Source organism: Saccopteryx leptura, chromosome 12 (genome assembly GCF_036850995.1).
Source record: "Saccopteryx leptura isolate mSacLep1 chromosome 12, mSacLep1_pri_phased_curated, whole genome shotgun sequence".
In the NCBI taxonomy this organism is placed as follows: domain Eukaryota; kingdom Metazoa; phylum Chordata; class Mammalia; order Chiroptera; family Emballonuridae; genus Saccopteryx; species Saccopteryx leptura.
In genome coordinates this window covers 29,600,351-29,616,388 of record NC_089514.1, presented here as the reverse complement: position 1 = coordinate 29,616,388, position 16,038 = coordinate 29,600,351, and the positions used below count along the sequence as shown (strand labels likewise).

Here is a 16,038-nt window from a genome sequence, read left to right as displayed (position 1 = left end):
GTCTCTTTCATCCCCACTTCCCTGCCTGTGTCCACCTTTACCTACTTCAGTGCAGTGACTTATAAACTTTATTTGGAGTATGCTAGAATACTTTTGAAAACCACCATTCAAAAAAAATTTAAATTTTGTTGGATATATTTAGTGCAATGCAACAATTTATTTATAATTTAAATGTTAAAAATGTATTACAGATCATAACCTGAGCAGCTATGTAAGTTTATTATGACAATGTGAGAGCTTCTCATCTTCAACCTTTGTAAAAAGATTACCTATGCCATGTCTTTTGTTTACAGGGCCAAAATTTCCTTTTGCTGTCTAAGAGTAAAACTTACTCTCTGGTAAAGATTTTGTACATATGAAAGTAAGGGTGGCCCTGGCCGGTTGGCTCAGCAGTAGAGCGTCGGCCTGGCGTGCGGGGGTCCCGGGTTCGATTCCCGGCCAGGGCACATAGGAGAAGCGCCCATTTGCTTCTCCACCCCCTCCCCTCCTTCCTCTCTGTCTGTCTCTTCCCCTCCCACAGCCAAGGCTCCATTGGAGCAAAGATGGCCCGGGCACTGGGGATGGCTCTTTGGCCTCTGCCCCAGGCACTAGAGTGGCTCTGGTCGGGGCAGAGCATCACCCCCTGGTGGGCAGAGCATCGCCCCTGGTGGGCGTGCCGGGTGGATCCCGGTCGGGCGCATGCGGGAGTCTGACTGTCTCTCCCGGTTTCCAGCTTCAGAAAAATACAAAAAAAAAAAAGAAAGTAAGGGAAGTTGGGATTAGCCGGTCGCACACTCCACAGAACGTTTCAGCAATAACTAACTTCTGCGGACGGCAGCGGTAATAGGAAGGAAGTGCATTAGCAGTTCTTCAACTGCTGTCCTTTATTGGTCTAACACCACACACACAAAAATACAAATTCTATCCTGGATCACCATAGCGTAAATGAAGGAGCTTAAAAAGAACAACATTCTGTTAGAGACCCAAGAGTTTACATTCTAAACAAACAAAAACTCCCTCAGACTGAACTTAGCAACTGTGGCATCCATTACAAAATGCGTGTTGGATAAAGACAACTAGTATAAGTAACTTCAGAGCAGTCTGTTAAATTTTCTGATACAGCTTAATCTTCCAACAAATATACCGTATTTCTCCATGTATAAGATACACCCTTTTACAAAAAATTTGGGGTCTAAAAACTGGGTGCATGGTATTCAGTAGTTGTAAAATTTTTTACTTGCATTTCCCGCTTTTTCGCTCTTGTTTTTGCGCTGGTTGTGGATTTTTTTTACTTGCATTTCCCACCTTTTCATGCTTGTTGTCTTTGCACTCATTGTTTCACACTTGTTACCAATATATTATGGTAGGTTATGTTTTGCCACGTTCTGCCCAGAAATGGCTCAGAAAAGATTTTCGTACAGTGCTGAATTCAAGCTAATAGTGATCCAGTTTGCAAAAGTGAATGGAAATTGTGCTGCTGAACGTTAAGTTTGGTCCTTCTCCCACTGGGAAATCAATCTGAGACTGGCTATGGGAAGAAGAAACCCTACTGAAAACGCCACGGCAGAAGAAGGCCATGAGAGGCAAGTCAGCAAAATGGCCTGATTTAGAGACGGAATTGAAGATATGGATTGAAGAGCAAAGGGCATTTGGAATTCCTGTGTCTACAAAGATGGTTCAGCATGAGGCAAGAAGAATTGCTGATGAAAAAGAAGTTACTGATTTCAAAGGAGGACACAATTGGTGCTTCAGGTTCATGAAACGGAATGGACTAAGCATGCGTACACGCACCAGACTTGTGCAAAAGATGCCTGAAAGCTATGAGAAGAAGGTTCTTGAATTTCATCATTTTGTCATTCAATGTCGGAAGACACATCAGTCTGAGTTGGGACAGATTGCAAATATGGACAAAGTCCCCCTTCAATCTGATGTCCCAAGTAATAGAACTGTTGATAAAAAGGGGGCAAAAACTGTAACTGTGAAGACAAGTGGACATGAAAAGAGCCATTATACAGTTGTTTTAGCTTGTTGTGCCAATAGAACCAAGCTGCCTCCTTTGCTGATTTTCAAGCACAAAACAATGCCAAAGAGAAGACATTCCTCAAGGAGTGACTGTCCATGTTCATGACAAGGGTTGTGTGGGTCAAGAAGGGACGATGATCTGGTTTGAGAAAGTCTGGAGAAGGAGACCAGGCGGGCTCTTATGCAAACCTGCCCTATTAGTGCTTGATCAGTTCAGGGCCCACAGAACAAAAAGCACAAAGAAGATTGCTGCAGAGCAAAAATCAAAACTTGTCATCATACTTGGAGGCTTGACATCCCAGCTCCAACCACTTGATGTCAGCATTAACAAACCCTTCAAAGCTGCATGAGAGACGAATGGAACCAATGGATGAAGTCTTCTGGGGACAATTTGACACCAGCAGGAAGAGTGAAGAAACCACGTATAGGGGAAGATTGTACCTGGGTGAAAAGATCCTGGGATAATATCAAGACTGAAATGGTTGTCATTTAAGAAGTATGGCATCTCAAGTGCCATAGATGGAACTGACGATGAGGCAATATATGAAAACAGTGATTCATCATCAGACACAGATGAGGACAAGCTAATGGATGGGAGTTTTGACAGTAATGTGGAGTTGTTTGAATTTTATGATGAATAAAACTTGAGTTCAATAACTTTATGTAATTTTTTTTTCTAAGATTTCAGGCCCCAAAATGAAGATGCGTGTTATATATATGGGGAAATACGGGTAATGCATTCTCCCACTCAGTATATGTTTTTGAATACATATTGTGCAGTAGGCACAATGAGAAATCCGAAGTTCTCTACTAAAAGTTCACTACCCACAAGGAAAATGCTGTCTGCCATTTTACTAGGTCCTGGAGACTTATCAGAGATTATAGCAGACAGCTCCTGTGTATTAGTGAGGGAATAAGCTAAGCCATTATGACAAACAGGTCCAAACAGTAACTTTTGAAAGAACAGAGTTTATTTTCTCTTTTGTAACCATCCAAAAGGCTGTGGTTGATCCAGCGGAGGTACCTCAGCTTCCTGAAAAGGCTCGTATTTAGACTAATGGAGTAGTTTTGCCTTCCTTCATCCATGGCTTCCATCTGTAGTCCAAGTTTCATTTTGCCATTTTGCAGACAACAGGAAGAGAAAAGAGGAAGTGGATGGCAAGCAGTTTTTCTTTTAAAAGACATTATCCAGTTCTATTCACATGTCACTGGCCACAACTTTTGAGTAGAGCCAAACAAGCTGAAAAGAAGGCCAGGGAATTGTCATGTCTAACAGGGTCACCAGGTACCCTGCTAACACTTGGGGGTGGAAGTGTAACAGAACGGAAACTGGTGACATGGAGCATATATTCTAGAAAGGAAAGGCAGACAACTAGAGGCCAGTAAAGAGTGGTTTTTGTCTGACCAGGTGGTGGTGCAGTAGATAGAGCGACAACTGGGACACAGAGGACCCAAGTTTGAAACCCCAAGGTTGGTGGCTTGAGTGTGGGATCATAGACATTACCCCATGGTTGCTGGCTTGAGCCCAAAGGTCGCTGGCTTGAAGCCCAAGGTTGCTGGCTTGAGCAAGGGTTCACTGTCACTGGCTCGAGCAAGGGGTCACTGTCACTGGCTCGAGCAAGGGGTCACTGGCTCATCTGCAGCCCTCGCCCCCGGGTCAAGGCACATATGAGAAAGCAATCAATGAACAACTAAGGTGCTGCAATGAAGAATTGATGCTTTTCATTTCTTTCCCTTCCTGTCTGTCTGTCCTTCATTCTCTCTTTGTCTCTGTATCTCTCTCTCTCTAAAAAAAAAAAAAAAAAAAAAGACCCATAGAAGAAGCAGAAATTGATGATGTAAAGTCACAGAAAAGGAGAAACATGTAGTGTCTTCCTCTATGGCAGCTAAAAGAAGTAAGAATGGGTATGGATAAAGATGTTGGGAGTGGAAAAAGAAAATAGGGGTTGTGTGTATGGAAAAGTAGCAGGGTGGTCAGGGTGGGAGGCATGTAAGGTGTTTTTATAGTCTGGAGTTTGAGGGTTTGAAAAACCCAACAAAATGTAATTCAACATTTGTTTATTGGTTCTTTTTTGACAGACTGTTGAAATTACATGAAGTGAAAGGGAAACTCAGTACCAGGACATTTTAAAAGGCAGAATGTGTCCCGCCATGTGCTATAATCACCAGAGGAGAAAATAACTTGTTTCCTTGATCTGTCAGGGGTCACAGTAACCTGGACTGAACTGTTATTATTTGTAATGGTAGCAAGAAGTTAATAGATGGTTCTTTGTGTGCCAAGCACAATATTACAACTTTTTTGGAACCATAAATATCAGAATGAATACTCTTCCTTCCCCCTTACCCCTGTTTGGGGTGGTAGTATTAAACTTCATGTTTATAAGTCTCTGAATTTGTGATTTGAAATAACTCAAAGTTAGAAATATGGTTTCTCCAATTTGGGGAAGAAAAAGTAAACAAGCTAATAATTTCAATTTTCTTTCTAAAGTTGGAAGTAAAGTCATTTCCTGAGCATGACGGGATGTCTGGTAGGAGTGGATAAGGACGAGACTTTTATTGATCTGAGGTTGCATGTGGGGATTTGGGGCACAGCCAGAACCACTGTGAAGGTTGGCAGGGTAGCATTTGGAGTGATGGACCCTTGGTATCTCCCCTCAGGTGTATAGCACGTTCTTCAGCCTCCACTTCTTCAACGGCAGAAGTAAAAAGGAGCCTCATCTCTCTACTGGCAAGACTCTCCCCAAACACATCCTCTTACCAAAACTACCTGCTCTGAAGGTCATCAAGACTAATCGTTTATATCAATCACCAGAAGCCCAACACCATCCACTTTTTTTGTGTGTGTTTTTCTGAAGCTGGAAACGGGGAGAGACAGACAGACTCCCGCATGCGCCCGACCGGGATCCACCCGGCACACCCACCAGGGGCGATGCTCTGCCCCTCGGGGGGGGGGGGGGGGTCGCTCTGCCGCGACCAGAGCCACTCTAGCGCATGGGGCAGAGGCCAAGGAGCCATCCCCAGCGCCCGGGCCATCTTTGCTCCAATGGAGCCTTGGCTGCGGGAGGGGAAGAGAGAGACAGAGAGGAAGGGGAGGGGGTGGAGAAGCAAATGGGCGCCTCTCCTATGTGCCCTGGATGGGGATCGAACCCAGGTCCCCCGCACGCCAGGCCGACGCTCTACTGCTGAGCCAACCGGCCAGGACCATCCACTTTTAAGCATGGACAAAGATTGCCAGTCTTCTGAAGAAAGCCTCTGTGTTGGATTTGTAACACCTGTGCAGCACTGTTCACTCAATTATGGGAGCCAGAAATCTAGAATCTCCTTTTTCCCTCCCTCACTCAATCATCCCACCTTCTATCTATTCCCCAGGCCACACAATTTTCTCCATCCCCACTCTCTACCCTACTGGTATTCTGGGTTAGCAGCATCTCATTCGGATACTTACTCCTTTCTCTTTTCTCCCCCAAACTGATGACGCCACTCGCCTGATGATTCTACCAATGCCTTTAGGGAGAAGTCCATTTAAATTCACTGACCTGGTTTTCAAATACCTTGCTGATACAGCATCCAGATCACTCCCCACTTCCTCTTCTCACTGATCCGTACTCCACTGCTTTCCCCCTTTGCCCGCCCTCCCGCCCCTACCCCTGCTCCTCCTCCGCCCAAGACGGCTCTTCTCTTCCAACCCTTCCTGTCCTGTTCCCTTTCCCGGCTAATCTCGAAGCCATTCTTCATGTCTCAACCTACTGGGCCTCAAGGAAGCGTCCCTGACCCCCAACATTAAGGGGACGCCCCCCCCCCCCCCCCCCCCCCCCCCCCGTGGAGCTCTGTATTAGCTCCAAAGAGGCGTCACTCCGCCTGCTTCCTGCCGGGACTGTCTCTTTGGTTCACTCCAGGCTCCCCAGCGTTGGTGCCAGGTACACCATAGGCATTCAAGACTCGTTTGTGGAATGAGAAAATGAGTGAATAAGTCGTGAACCAAATACCCTGGCCTTTCTGCTACATCGATGGCTATAATTCTTAATGAACGTTTCAACTGATCAAAGGGCTAAAGTGTATTAAGTGCTTAAAACGACAATGCGGCCCGGAGAAGCCGCCAGGTCCGCTTACCCGGGATCCCGCCCGTGCGCTGGAAGGCGGGGCCTGCGGGAGCGGACCTGGGCGCGCGGGCCGGGGGCGGGGCCTCGGGGCGATGACCCCGCCCTGGGGCGGTGCGACTCTCGGCTCGCGAAGGGGCGGGGCTCGCGGGCAGGGAACGCCCCTTCCGAGCCCGAGGCAAGGCGGTGGGGTCGGGGACCCCGGCCGGGTGGGCCCTGTTACTATCTGCGCCGCCATCTTGCCCGTGTCCGAACTCCCACGGCGGGAGGGACGGCCACCGGGCCGGAAGCGGTGGTGCGGCGGCAGCGTGCCTCCTGAGGTCGGTGAGTGCGGCCCGGGCGGCGTCTGCGCTCTCCCGAACGGGAGGCCAGAGTCAAGGACCCGGGAGCGCGCTGGGGAAGCCCAGGCGGGGGCGTACCCGGGCCCCCTGGGAGCCGCGGCGCGGGCAGTCGCCTTCCGCGCTGCGGTGACCGCGCGGGGCTTCGCTGGGAGGCTCGGAGCGGCGGGCGGCCCTTCACGTTGGGGCCGCGCCGCAGCCTCGGTCGCGCTGGGTTTGTGCGGAACTGCGTGCTCGCCGTGGACCCGAGGCTCGGCGGCGTGGCTGGAGCGTGGGAGTCGCCCTCGGGTTCCTGGTTTGCCCGGAATAGCAGCCAGACCGGCTCTGGTCGTGCTCTGTCGAATACTTCTTAAAGGGCCGTCCCGGGCCAGCTCTGTCCTCTGCCTGTAGGAGTAATGGTCACTCCGCAGGGGGATAAGGAAAGCCTCTCAAGGATGTCACGAGCTGTGCTAAATTGCCTAGCAATGTGCAGGCCTTCAGCAGAACTTTAAGGGTAATTTGCATATAGACACTGCATTTCCTTGAAGATGGTGATGGTGGGAATTTCTTGAAACTGCTACTGTTATTGGTCATGGTAAGAAAAGTAGAAGACAGCGACAGAAAGTGAATGTGACAGAGACTACCTTGTACACTTAGTATTATAGATCTCCACAGTCCTTTAGCCACGTGGGGTTGAATGAATGTGCTGTTAGTATAAAATACACATTGGATTTGCAAAACCTGGTACCAAAACAAAGTAAAAAAGTCTCAATAAGGATATTTAATGATGATTTAAATAATGACTTTTTAAAAAAGTCATTGATTACATGTTGAAAAGATTATTTTCTGATGTGTCGGGGTAAATAAAACATTGTTAAATTTAATTTCATTTATTTCTTTTACTTTTCAATGTGTCTACTAGAAATTGTTACGTCATATGGCTCATACTATATTTCTGTTGAACAGTGCTGTTAGGTCTGGTGAGGAACACGGAATCCACATGTCTTTCCTTTGCTCAGATACCATTGGTGGGAAGTGAGCACTTGTTAAACTTGAAGGTGAGGATCCAAATGTAAGCTGTAATTAGTGCAGATTACACCCCTTACATCCCCATTTTTTCAGTGTCAACAGTATTTAAAAACATTAAATTCCAGCGATGTTTAAAGGAATCATAGTGATACTAACATCTGCATGATGTGAAAAAACTCAATTTGATTGTCTCAACTTTGCAAGATGGAGATAGGCTAGGTTCTGTCTCCCTTTTATACACTTGGAATATTAAAGAAGTTATTAGAGCAGGGGTCCCCAAACTTTTTACACAGGGGGCCAGTTCACTGTCCCTCAGACCGTTGGAGGGCCGGACTATAAAAAAAACTATGAACAAATCCCTATGCATACTGCACATATCTTATTTTAAAGTAAAAAAAAAAAAAACCAAAAAAAAAAAAACAGGAACAAATGCAATATTTAAAATAAAGAACAAGTAAATTTAAATCAGCAAACTGACCAGTATTTCAATGGGAACAATGGACCTGCTTTTCGCTAATGAGATGGTCAATGTGCTCCTCTCACTGACCACCAATGAAAGAGGTGCCCCTTCCGGAAGTGCGGCCCCGCGGGCCTAATTTGGGGACCCCTGTATTAGAGTGTATCTAGTGCTAGAAGGCGAACCTTTTTATAAAAACTTTTGCATGGTGGGCTCTAGTGGAGCAACGAAAGGGCGCCGGATTGGCCACCATGAAAGCTGGAACGCCCACTAGTGGGCGGGAGGGACCAGGTTGACCAGCACTGCAAAAGTGGGCGGTTTTTATAAAAAGGTTTGCCATCACGGATCTAGTGAGTAGGAGGTCTTCTGGCCCCAGGTTCAGTTTTCTTTGTTTTCTGCCATCTTTCTGGTGAACTGTGTTCATGAGCCAGATTCTGCCTATATTGTGTGTTGGGCCATAACGAATTGCATTTATTTCTTTAAAGGATGCTTATAGATGTACTTCTCTGCGTAACCAGCTTCATGGTATGCTTTCTGTGCAGTCACACAAGGTCCATTGGTTGGAAGGACTGGTACTTGGTTTAATGCTCTGCTTTCACCTTAATTTTTGAAAAACGGGTTCCCTGTATTTTTTATTTGGTCCAGGCCTTGCAAATGATGTAGCTGATTTTTTTCTCTATGCGGTAATCTAGAATGGGAGTGGGAAGGTGTTGGAAAAGAATCAAAACATCTGGTCTTCACTTCTATCTTAAATGAGAAGGGTTGGCTAGACTCTAACTCTAAAGTTCTTTGATTCTGTATGAGTTACTGTTAATCAGATTTTATGGATGCTAATATAAGTATTGTACATGTATAACATCAAAGAAAGTCTGGTAACTCCATTGAGTGTCACATAGTTTTTTTAAATTATAGTAACACTTTCTATTTACTCTTTAAGATGAATTATTCCATATGGCACTAAGTTTGCTTACCATATATCATTCATGTAATGAATGCAGTTGTGGGATGGAAGCCTGGATAAAAAGTGTGCTAATTTAAGCATTTATCTTTCAGTGACATAGGAAGATGGGCCAGACCTCAGGATACCTCTAATATAGAGGTTTTCTCTGTTTGTGAGGGCTTGAGTACGAACGATTACTTGACAGTAGCTGTTCCTTCTTTTTGTTATCTATTATATGAGGTGCCTCTCTTCTCATTCTTAAAGTTTTTAATTCTCTTTAAGATTGGCCATAACTTCAGCACTAGAATGCGGTCTGCTTGGGCTGCCAGAACAGAATACCGTAGACTGAGTGGCTTAAACCACAGAAATAACATTGTTTCCAGTTCTGGAGAGGGGAAGTCTGAGATCAGGGTGCTAGCATAGTCTGGTTGCGGTAAGGGCTCTCTTTATGATTTGCAGATAGCTGCTTTCATGCTGTGTCCTCATATGGTGGGGAGAGGATTTTCTATCTCCTCCTCTTACAAGGGTACCAGTTAGATCAGGGCTCCATCCTTATGACCTCATTTAACCTTAATCACCTGTTTCAAGGCTCTATCTCCAGTACAGTCACGTGGGGGGTTAGGGCTTCAGCATGCGAATATGGGGAGGAATGGGAACTTACCTGTCCCTGTTCACTACTGTGCTCACAGCATTTAGAACAGTCTCTGGACTATAGAAGATGCCCCTTAAGTATTTAGAAAATAAATGAAAGACAGTGTTTTAGAGTGATCCTCTTAGGGTGGCTTACTGTGGGTTCTTGCCCATCGTTGAAAACCAGTTATGACAGTAGGCACTTTGCTCTTAGCTGGAGCCAGCGTCTACTCGGAAGGGTGGTGGGCGGAAGCATGAGGAGACTGGTAAAACTTGGAGATAGCAATGATAAGTATCAGAGGCACATTTAACAAATTATTAAGTACCTGCTAGGGCCTAGTCCTGTGCTGGGTATTAGAGGTACAAATGGAGAGCAAAAGATTCTTTACCTGCTCTTACGGAGCTTATAATGTAGAAGAAGAGACAGAGAGGGTGAGTTAAAGGGAAGGAATGATGTTCAGTGAAAGTATCTAAGTAACATGACATATCCTGGGGTGGGATGGAAGGTGGCTGATGTCAAGCTTGAGCAGGTGTTAATTTCACCAAGAAGGGAAGGAAGAATGCACCAACCAAAGGGAAAGGCTTTTTCCAAAGTGATGGAGGGCGGTGTAGCTAGAACACAGCAAGGAGGAGAATGGTGTCCTTGAGCACGAGGACAGAGCAGTAGATAGAGGCCAAAGCATGTAGGTTTTATAGCTTATATTGAAATTTTGTAACTATACTAAGAGCAGTTAGAAACCATTACAGGGTTTTCAGCAGGGGCTGGATAAGTTTGTATTTTTAAAAGATCACTGTGATACTCTATAAGGATGAATTCTGTAAAAGCTAGAGCAGAGTGATTAATGAAATGACTGTTGAACCAGCAGCACGGGCCGGATATTTTGGATACCAGGTAATCTCTAGGGAGTCAGTCTGCAGAGACAGGGCACTTGGCAGCCTGTGGGGGGAACGAGGACAGTGATCATTGGGTTGATCAGGGCTGAGAAGACAAACCCAAAGTGGCACGAAAGTGAAGAAGCTGAGGGTGCTGACAAGAATGTAATTGAAATGATTGACCTTGGGCTTCAGACCTGTTACAGAAGGAAATAGGCCAGCATAAGAAGTCTCAAAGGTTTTTATTCCCAGTCATCTAAATTTTTTGAGTCTATTGAAATTCTAGACTGATAATTTCTGGCTGTAATTTTTATAAGTTCAAAAAGTAAAGCAAGTATGTTCTTTTTAAAAAAAAAAAAAAAAAAAAAGAGGCGGGGCAGAGAGAGGAAGAGAGAGAGGAAGAGAGAGACCGGGAGGAGCAGGAAGCATCAACATCCATATGTGCCTTGACCAGGCAAGCCCAGGGTTTCAAACTGGCAACCTCAACGTTCCAGGTTGACATTTTGTCCACTGTGTCACCACAGGTCAGGCTAAAGCAAGTCTGTTTGAGTTGAATTTATTTAGTGTATATTAGGAGTCCATGCCAGGCTCTTTATCTAGAGATACACCCTTTAAGGACTGAAAACGCGGTTGTACAGATACCAATTGTCACTAAGATTGTAAGTATCTTGGTTCATTTTTAATCCAGACTATAATTTGCACTAGCCAGATCTAGTTAAAAAGATACATTTATGTTTTTGTAAGTAGCTTTTATTAATATCTTTTTTTTAAGTGTGAGGAGAGGAGATAATGAGACAGACTCCCACATGTGCCCTGACTGAGATCCACCTAGCAGCCCCTATCTGCGGTCAATGCCTGAATCAAAAGAGCTATTCTCAGTACCTGAGGCCGACACTCAGAGCAACTGAGCTATCTTCATCCTGGGCCAAGGCTTGAACCAATCTGGCTGCAAGAGGGGAAGAGAGATAGAAGGGGGAGAGGGGGTGAGAAGCAGATGGTTGCTTCTCTTGTGTGCCTTGATCGGGAATCAAACCTGGGATGTCCCTACACTGGGTTGACACTCTAGCTACTGAGCCACCTGGCCAGGGCTAATATGTCTTTTTTTTTTTTTTTTTTTTTTAAGCGAGAGAGACAGAGGGACAGACAGGAAGGGAGAGAGATGAGAAGCATCAGTTCTTCATTGTAGCACCTTAGTTGTTCATTGATTGCTTTCTCATATGTGTCTTGACCAGGGGTCTACAGCTGAGCCAGTGACTCCTTGCTCAAGCCAGCAACCTTGGGCTTCAAGCCTGCGACTTTGGGCTCTCGCCAGTGACCATGGGGTCATGTCTATGATCCCACACGTAAGCCAGAGACTCCGCACTCAAGCTGGTGAGCTGGTGCTCAAGCCGGATGAGCCCACACTCAAGCCAGTGACTTCAGTGTGGTGAACTTGGGTCTTCTGCATCCCAGGCCGTCGCTCTATCCACTGTGCCACCACCTGGTCAGGCACTATATGTCATTTTTAACATAATTATTTTTAGTTTGTGCTTAAGCTACTAGAATATCTTCAAAAATCTCATTTTGATACTTAAAGTTTATAGAATTGAAAGTGCCTCTAATGATTACTTAATTCAGTTTCCCAAAGTGCAGTGTATGTACTACTGGTCATAGATTTTAGGTAAAACACAGTTAAACACTTTTAATAGTTATATTTTTATTTTAATGTACGTTAGAAAAAATATACTTAGCATATCATACCTATACTTCATGGACCTTATGAAGAGGTTAAAATCAATGTTCATATTTTATAAATGAGCCAATTTAAAGAAAAATATTAAATAACTGCACAGGTGGTACACAAGTGACTGAAGTTTGAGAAACTCTAAACCAACTCTATGTTGTATGGGTGAGAGAACAAAGGACCCCCGAACACAAAGGCCTTTCCAAGGCTTATGGCTAATACACTCACGTCAGAGCTAGGACTAGAACTCAGCTCTGCTCAGTACGTGCCAGCGTTGATGCTGCCAAAAGGCTGGTCTGCTCATTGTTGAAAGTCGAGGGAGAGATCTCTGTCTTACTAGTGGCATTGCACATTAAATCTGCATGATGGTGGCCATGTATGGCTATTTATGTGAAAATTAATTAAAATTAAATAAAATTTAAAATTTGTACTAGTCATATTTCCTGGGCTCTGCGGTGGCTCACATGTAGTTAGTAGCTACCAGATTGGACAGTACAGATATAGAACATTTCTGTCATTGCAGAAAGTTCAGATGGATAGTATTGATCTAACCTGTTGCTTAGGAACATGATACATAACTATTTAAAATTTTACCTCTTTCAAATGGATGGTATTTGTTAATTTGCTCACTTATCTTATTGGAGGAAGTTCTTTTTCCCTTATCAGTAACTATTGTCTTGAATTTATAACAGACAGAAGAAATATAAATACATTGAAAATCAGAATACCTATATGGAGACTTTCCTGACTTTCCGAATAGTTTATTGAACCTAGTTTATATTTTGTTAACATTTTACACTTTTCATTTTTAAACAGATACTCAGTGAATGGACCTGATTGGACACTTCGTACACATCAAGAAACATGAGCGGCACTAAACCTGATATACTGTGGGCACCACACCAGGTCGATAGATTTGTTGTGTGTGACTCAGAACTGAGCCTTTATCATGTGGAATCGACTGTGAATTCCGAATTCAAAGCTGGATCTCTACGTTTGTCTGAAGACTCTGCGGCTACACTACTATCAATAAATTCCGACACACCGTATATGAAATGTGTTGCCTGGTATCTCAATTATGATCCTGAATGTCTTCTCGCAGTTGGACAAGCAAATGGTCGCGTTGTACTTACAAGTCTTGGTCAAGATCACAACTCAAAGTTTAAAGATTTGATAGGAAAAGAATTTGTTCCAAAACATGCACGGCAATGCAATACTCTCGCATGGAATCCATTGGACAGCAACTGGCTTGCTGCTGGTCTGGATAAACACAGAGCTGATTTTTCAGTGCTGATCTGGGATATCTGTAGCAAATACACTCCTGATATAGTCCCCTTGGAGAAAGTAAGACTTTCAGCAGGGGAAGCTGAAACCACATTACTAGTAACAAAACCACTTTATGAATTAGGACAGAATGATGCTTGTCTCTCTCTTTGTTGGCTTCCGCGGGACCAGAAACTTCTCCTTGCGGGTATGCATCGTAACCTAGCCATATTCGATCTTCGGAACACAAGCCAGAAGATGTTTGTAAATACAAAAGCGGTTCAGGGGGTAACAGTAGACCCGTACTTCCATGATCGTGTTGCTTCCTTCTATGAAGGTCAGGTTGCAATATGGGATCTTAGGAAATTTGAGAAGCCAGTTTTGACTTTGACTGAGCAACCAAAACCCTTAACAAAAGTAGCATGGTGTCCAACTAGGACTGGTCTGCTTGCCACTTTGACAAGGGATAGTAATATTATTAGATTATATGATATGCAGCATACACCTACTCCCATTGGGGATGAAACCGAACCCACAATAATTGAAAGAAGTGTGCAACCTTGTGACCATTGCATTGCTTCCTTTGCTTGGCATCCGACAAGTCAAAATCGAATGATAGTTGTGACCCCCAACAGAACCATGTCTGACTTCACTGTTTTTGAAAGGATATCTCTTGCCTGGAGCCCAATTACATCTTTAATGTGGGCTTGTGGCCGTCATTTGTATGAATGTGCAGAAGAGGAAAATGATAATTCTTTAGAAAAAGATATAGCAACGAAGATGCGCCTGCGGGCTTTATCAAGGTATGGACTTGATACAGAACAGGTGTGGAGAAACCATATTTTAGCTGGAAATGAAGACCCCCAGCTCAAGTCACTCTGGTATACTCTGCACTATATCCTTTGTGTTGTGAACTTTGAGATGAATCAGGTAGAAATGTTCTTAAAGTTTGCAGAAAGGTCAGTCTATAAAGATGTTTTACATGCAAATACAAGTTAAATAATACTGAAACTACAAAGTAAAATGTAAGACTGTTGGAGTTGAAATACTGCTTTGCAGACTGCGTAGGAGGCAGCTCTGCAATAGAGCAGAACTACCTTGCTTCTGTTGACGCTTATTATGAATTGGCTCCAAATCAAAGTACATTTAGCTTTGAAATATTTTATTATGTATTACTATTAGTGTTTCCTATGCATTTAAATACTTATGAAGCAGTATACAGAAGATATGGACCAGAAATCTCCAGGCAATAAAGGATCATTGGTCTATGCAGGAATTAAGTCAATTGTGAAATCATCTTTGGGTAAGAAAATTCCATTTTCTACAATGTGTTCATAATTTTTGTACTTTTATATTTCCCCATATTTATTTCTGGGCAGTATATACATAAGTATTCTTTTGGGGGGAGCTTTGAATAGATATTTTAGTGAATTGTTCAGTTAAATGCACAATTGTTTTTATATCCCAAATCCTTTTTGGAGGGAGTCTTGATTCTTTGAAGTGATACTGACTTTCTAAATCTTCTCCTTTATTTAATGTTATATAGTTTTGAAGACCCACTTTGAAAGGTATTATCTGATTTATAGGATCCTGGTTGTTAGTTTAAATTTTATTTTATTTTGCTTTTATAAAAACTAAAACAATTTCTAATTGAAGAAGACTCCTTTTTATTTTGCTGCCTACTTTCACATAGCCATCTAATGCAAGGTTTATATGTAACCATGACAGCAAGTATGGCATTACCTGAAATAGTCTTTGATGATTGTATGTGTGAAATATTGTAGGATTGAAATTGATAAACTAAGAATGAAGTGAAAATGACAAAAAAGCCAAACTTATTTTTTCACTGACTTTTTCAAAGTTGCTTTTGTTGGAATTAAATTATGGATTATATTATAATCATCTCTCCAACCCAGGTTTCAGTGTCTAGCTTCTGATAGCCATCAAATTTAGTCTGATTCAAACTGCTAGAAAAGTTGTTCACATAGTGTTTTGTTTTGTTTTTACCAAAGTTAGTGGCAGAGAAGAAGCCAAAGACAAATGGATAAATTAGAGGTTGGGTCAAAATTTAATGATTGATTTGATAAACGGGATGGAGGAAAAGTAAAAGTAAAAGATAGTACAGATATATAGCTTAAGAAGCTGGGTTAATACTGGTATCAGTTAATTAGATAGGAATTCCGTAGGAAGAGTGCATTTGAGAATAAGAATTTATTTTGGAATAAGTTGAATTCGAGATAGCTAGGTGAAGCTGTCCTTTGGGCAAGAAATTTAGAATAGATTGAAGAAGTGAAGTCATCCATTTTACATAAGTTGAGGAAGTTGACTATACAAAGGAGGATAAAAATGTATACAGTAGTAGCAGGTGAATTTGGCATCAAGAGAGGACTTTTATATTGCTTTGTGTTCTGTTTTGAGCATGGGATTAATTTAAGTGTGTTTAAATGCTAATGTGAGAAAATTCCAGAGAAAGAGGTTAAAGATGCAGAGAAAAGGAGGCGGAGAGCCACATTCTTAGGAATGGGAGGGAATGGGACCCAGAGCTGTAGATAGGAGAGTGTACACCTTCTCCATATTAGCCTCGGGGAAAGGGGGAAGGGGAAGGTGAGAGGGATGCAGTCTGTTTAAGGTTCAGTGACCAGAGTTGCGGGGTTTGCCACCTGATGACTCCTCTGTTTTCTCATTGGAGTCGGTTTGCTTATTGAGAA

General features: G+C 43.3%; 1 protein-coding gene across 10 annotated transcripts in view; it reads left to right on the top strand.

Moving 5' to 3' along the window:
• Positions 1–6,258: 6,258 nt before the first annotated feature.
• MIOS (meiosis regulator for oocyte development) overlaps positions 6,259–16,038 on the top strand; it is a 38,653-nt gene continuing 28,873 nt past the window's right edge. For 2 of the 10 annotated variants that reach the window (XM_066353732.1, XM_066353722.1), the window contains exons 1-4: positions 6,259–6,418; positions 7,382–7,473; positions 12,884–14,225; positions 14,535–14,633. In XM_066353732.1, the coding sequence (XP_066209829.1) occupies positions 12,932–14,225; positions 14,535–14,633 (1,393 nt within the window). In that variant the 5' untranslated portion in view covers positions 6,259–6,418; positions 7,382–7,473; positions 12,884–12,931. Of the gene's footprint in view, positions 6,423–6,841; positions 7,011–7,381; positions 7,495–10,746; positions 10,869–11,576; positions 11,828–12,883; positions 14,237–14,534; positions 14,634–16,038 lie in introns of those variants that run through there. The other 8 variants (XM_066353724.1, XM_066353726.1, XM_066353728.1 and 5 more) reach the window with 8 other exon arrangements.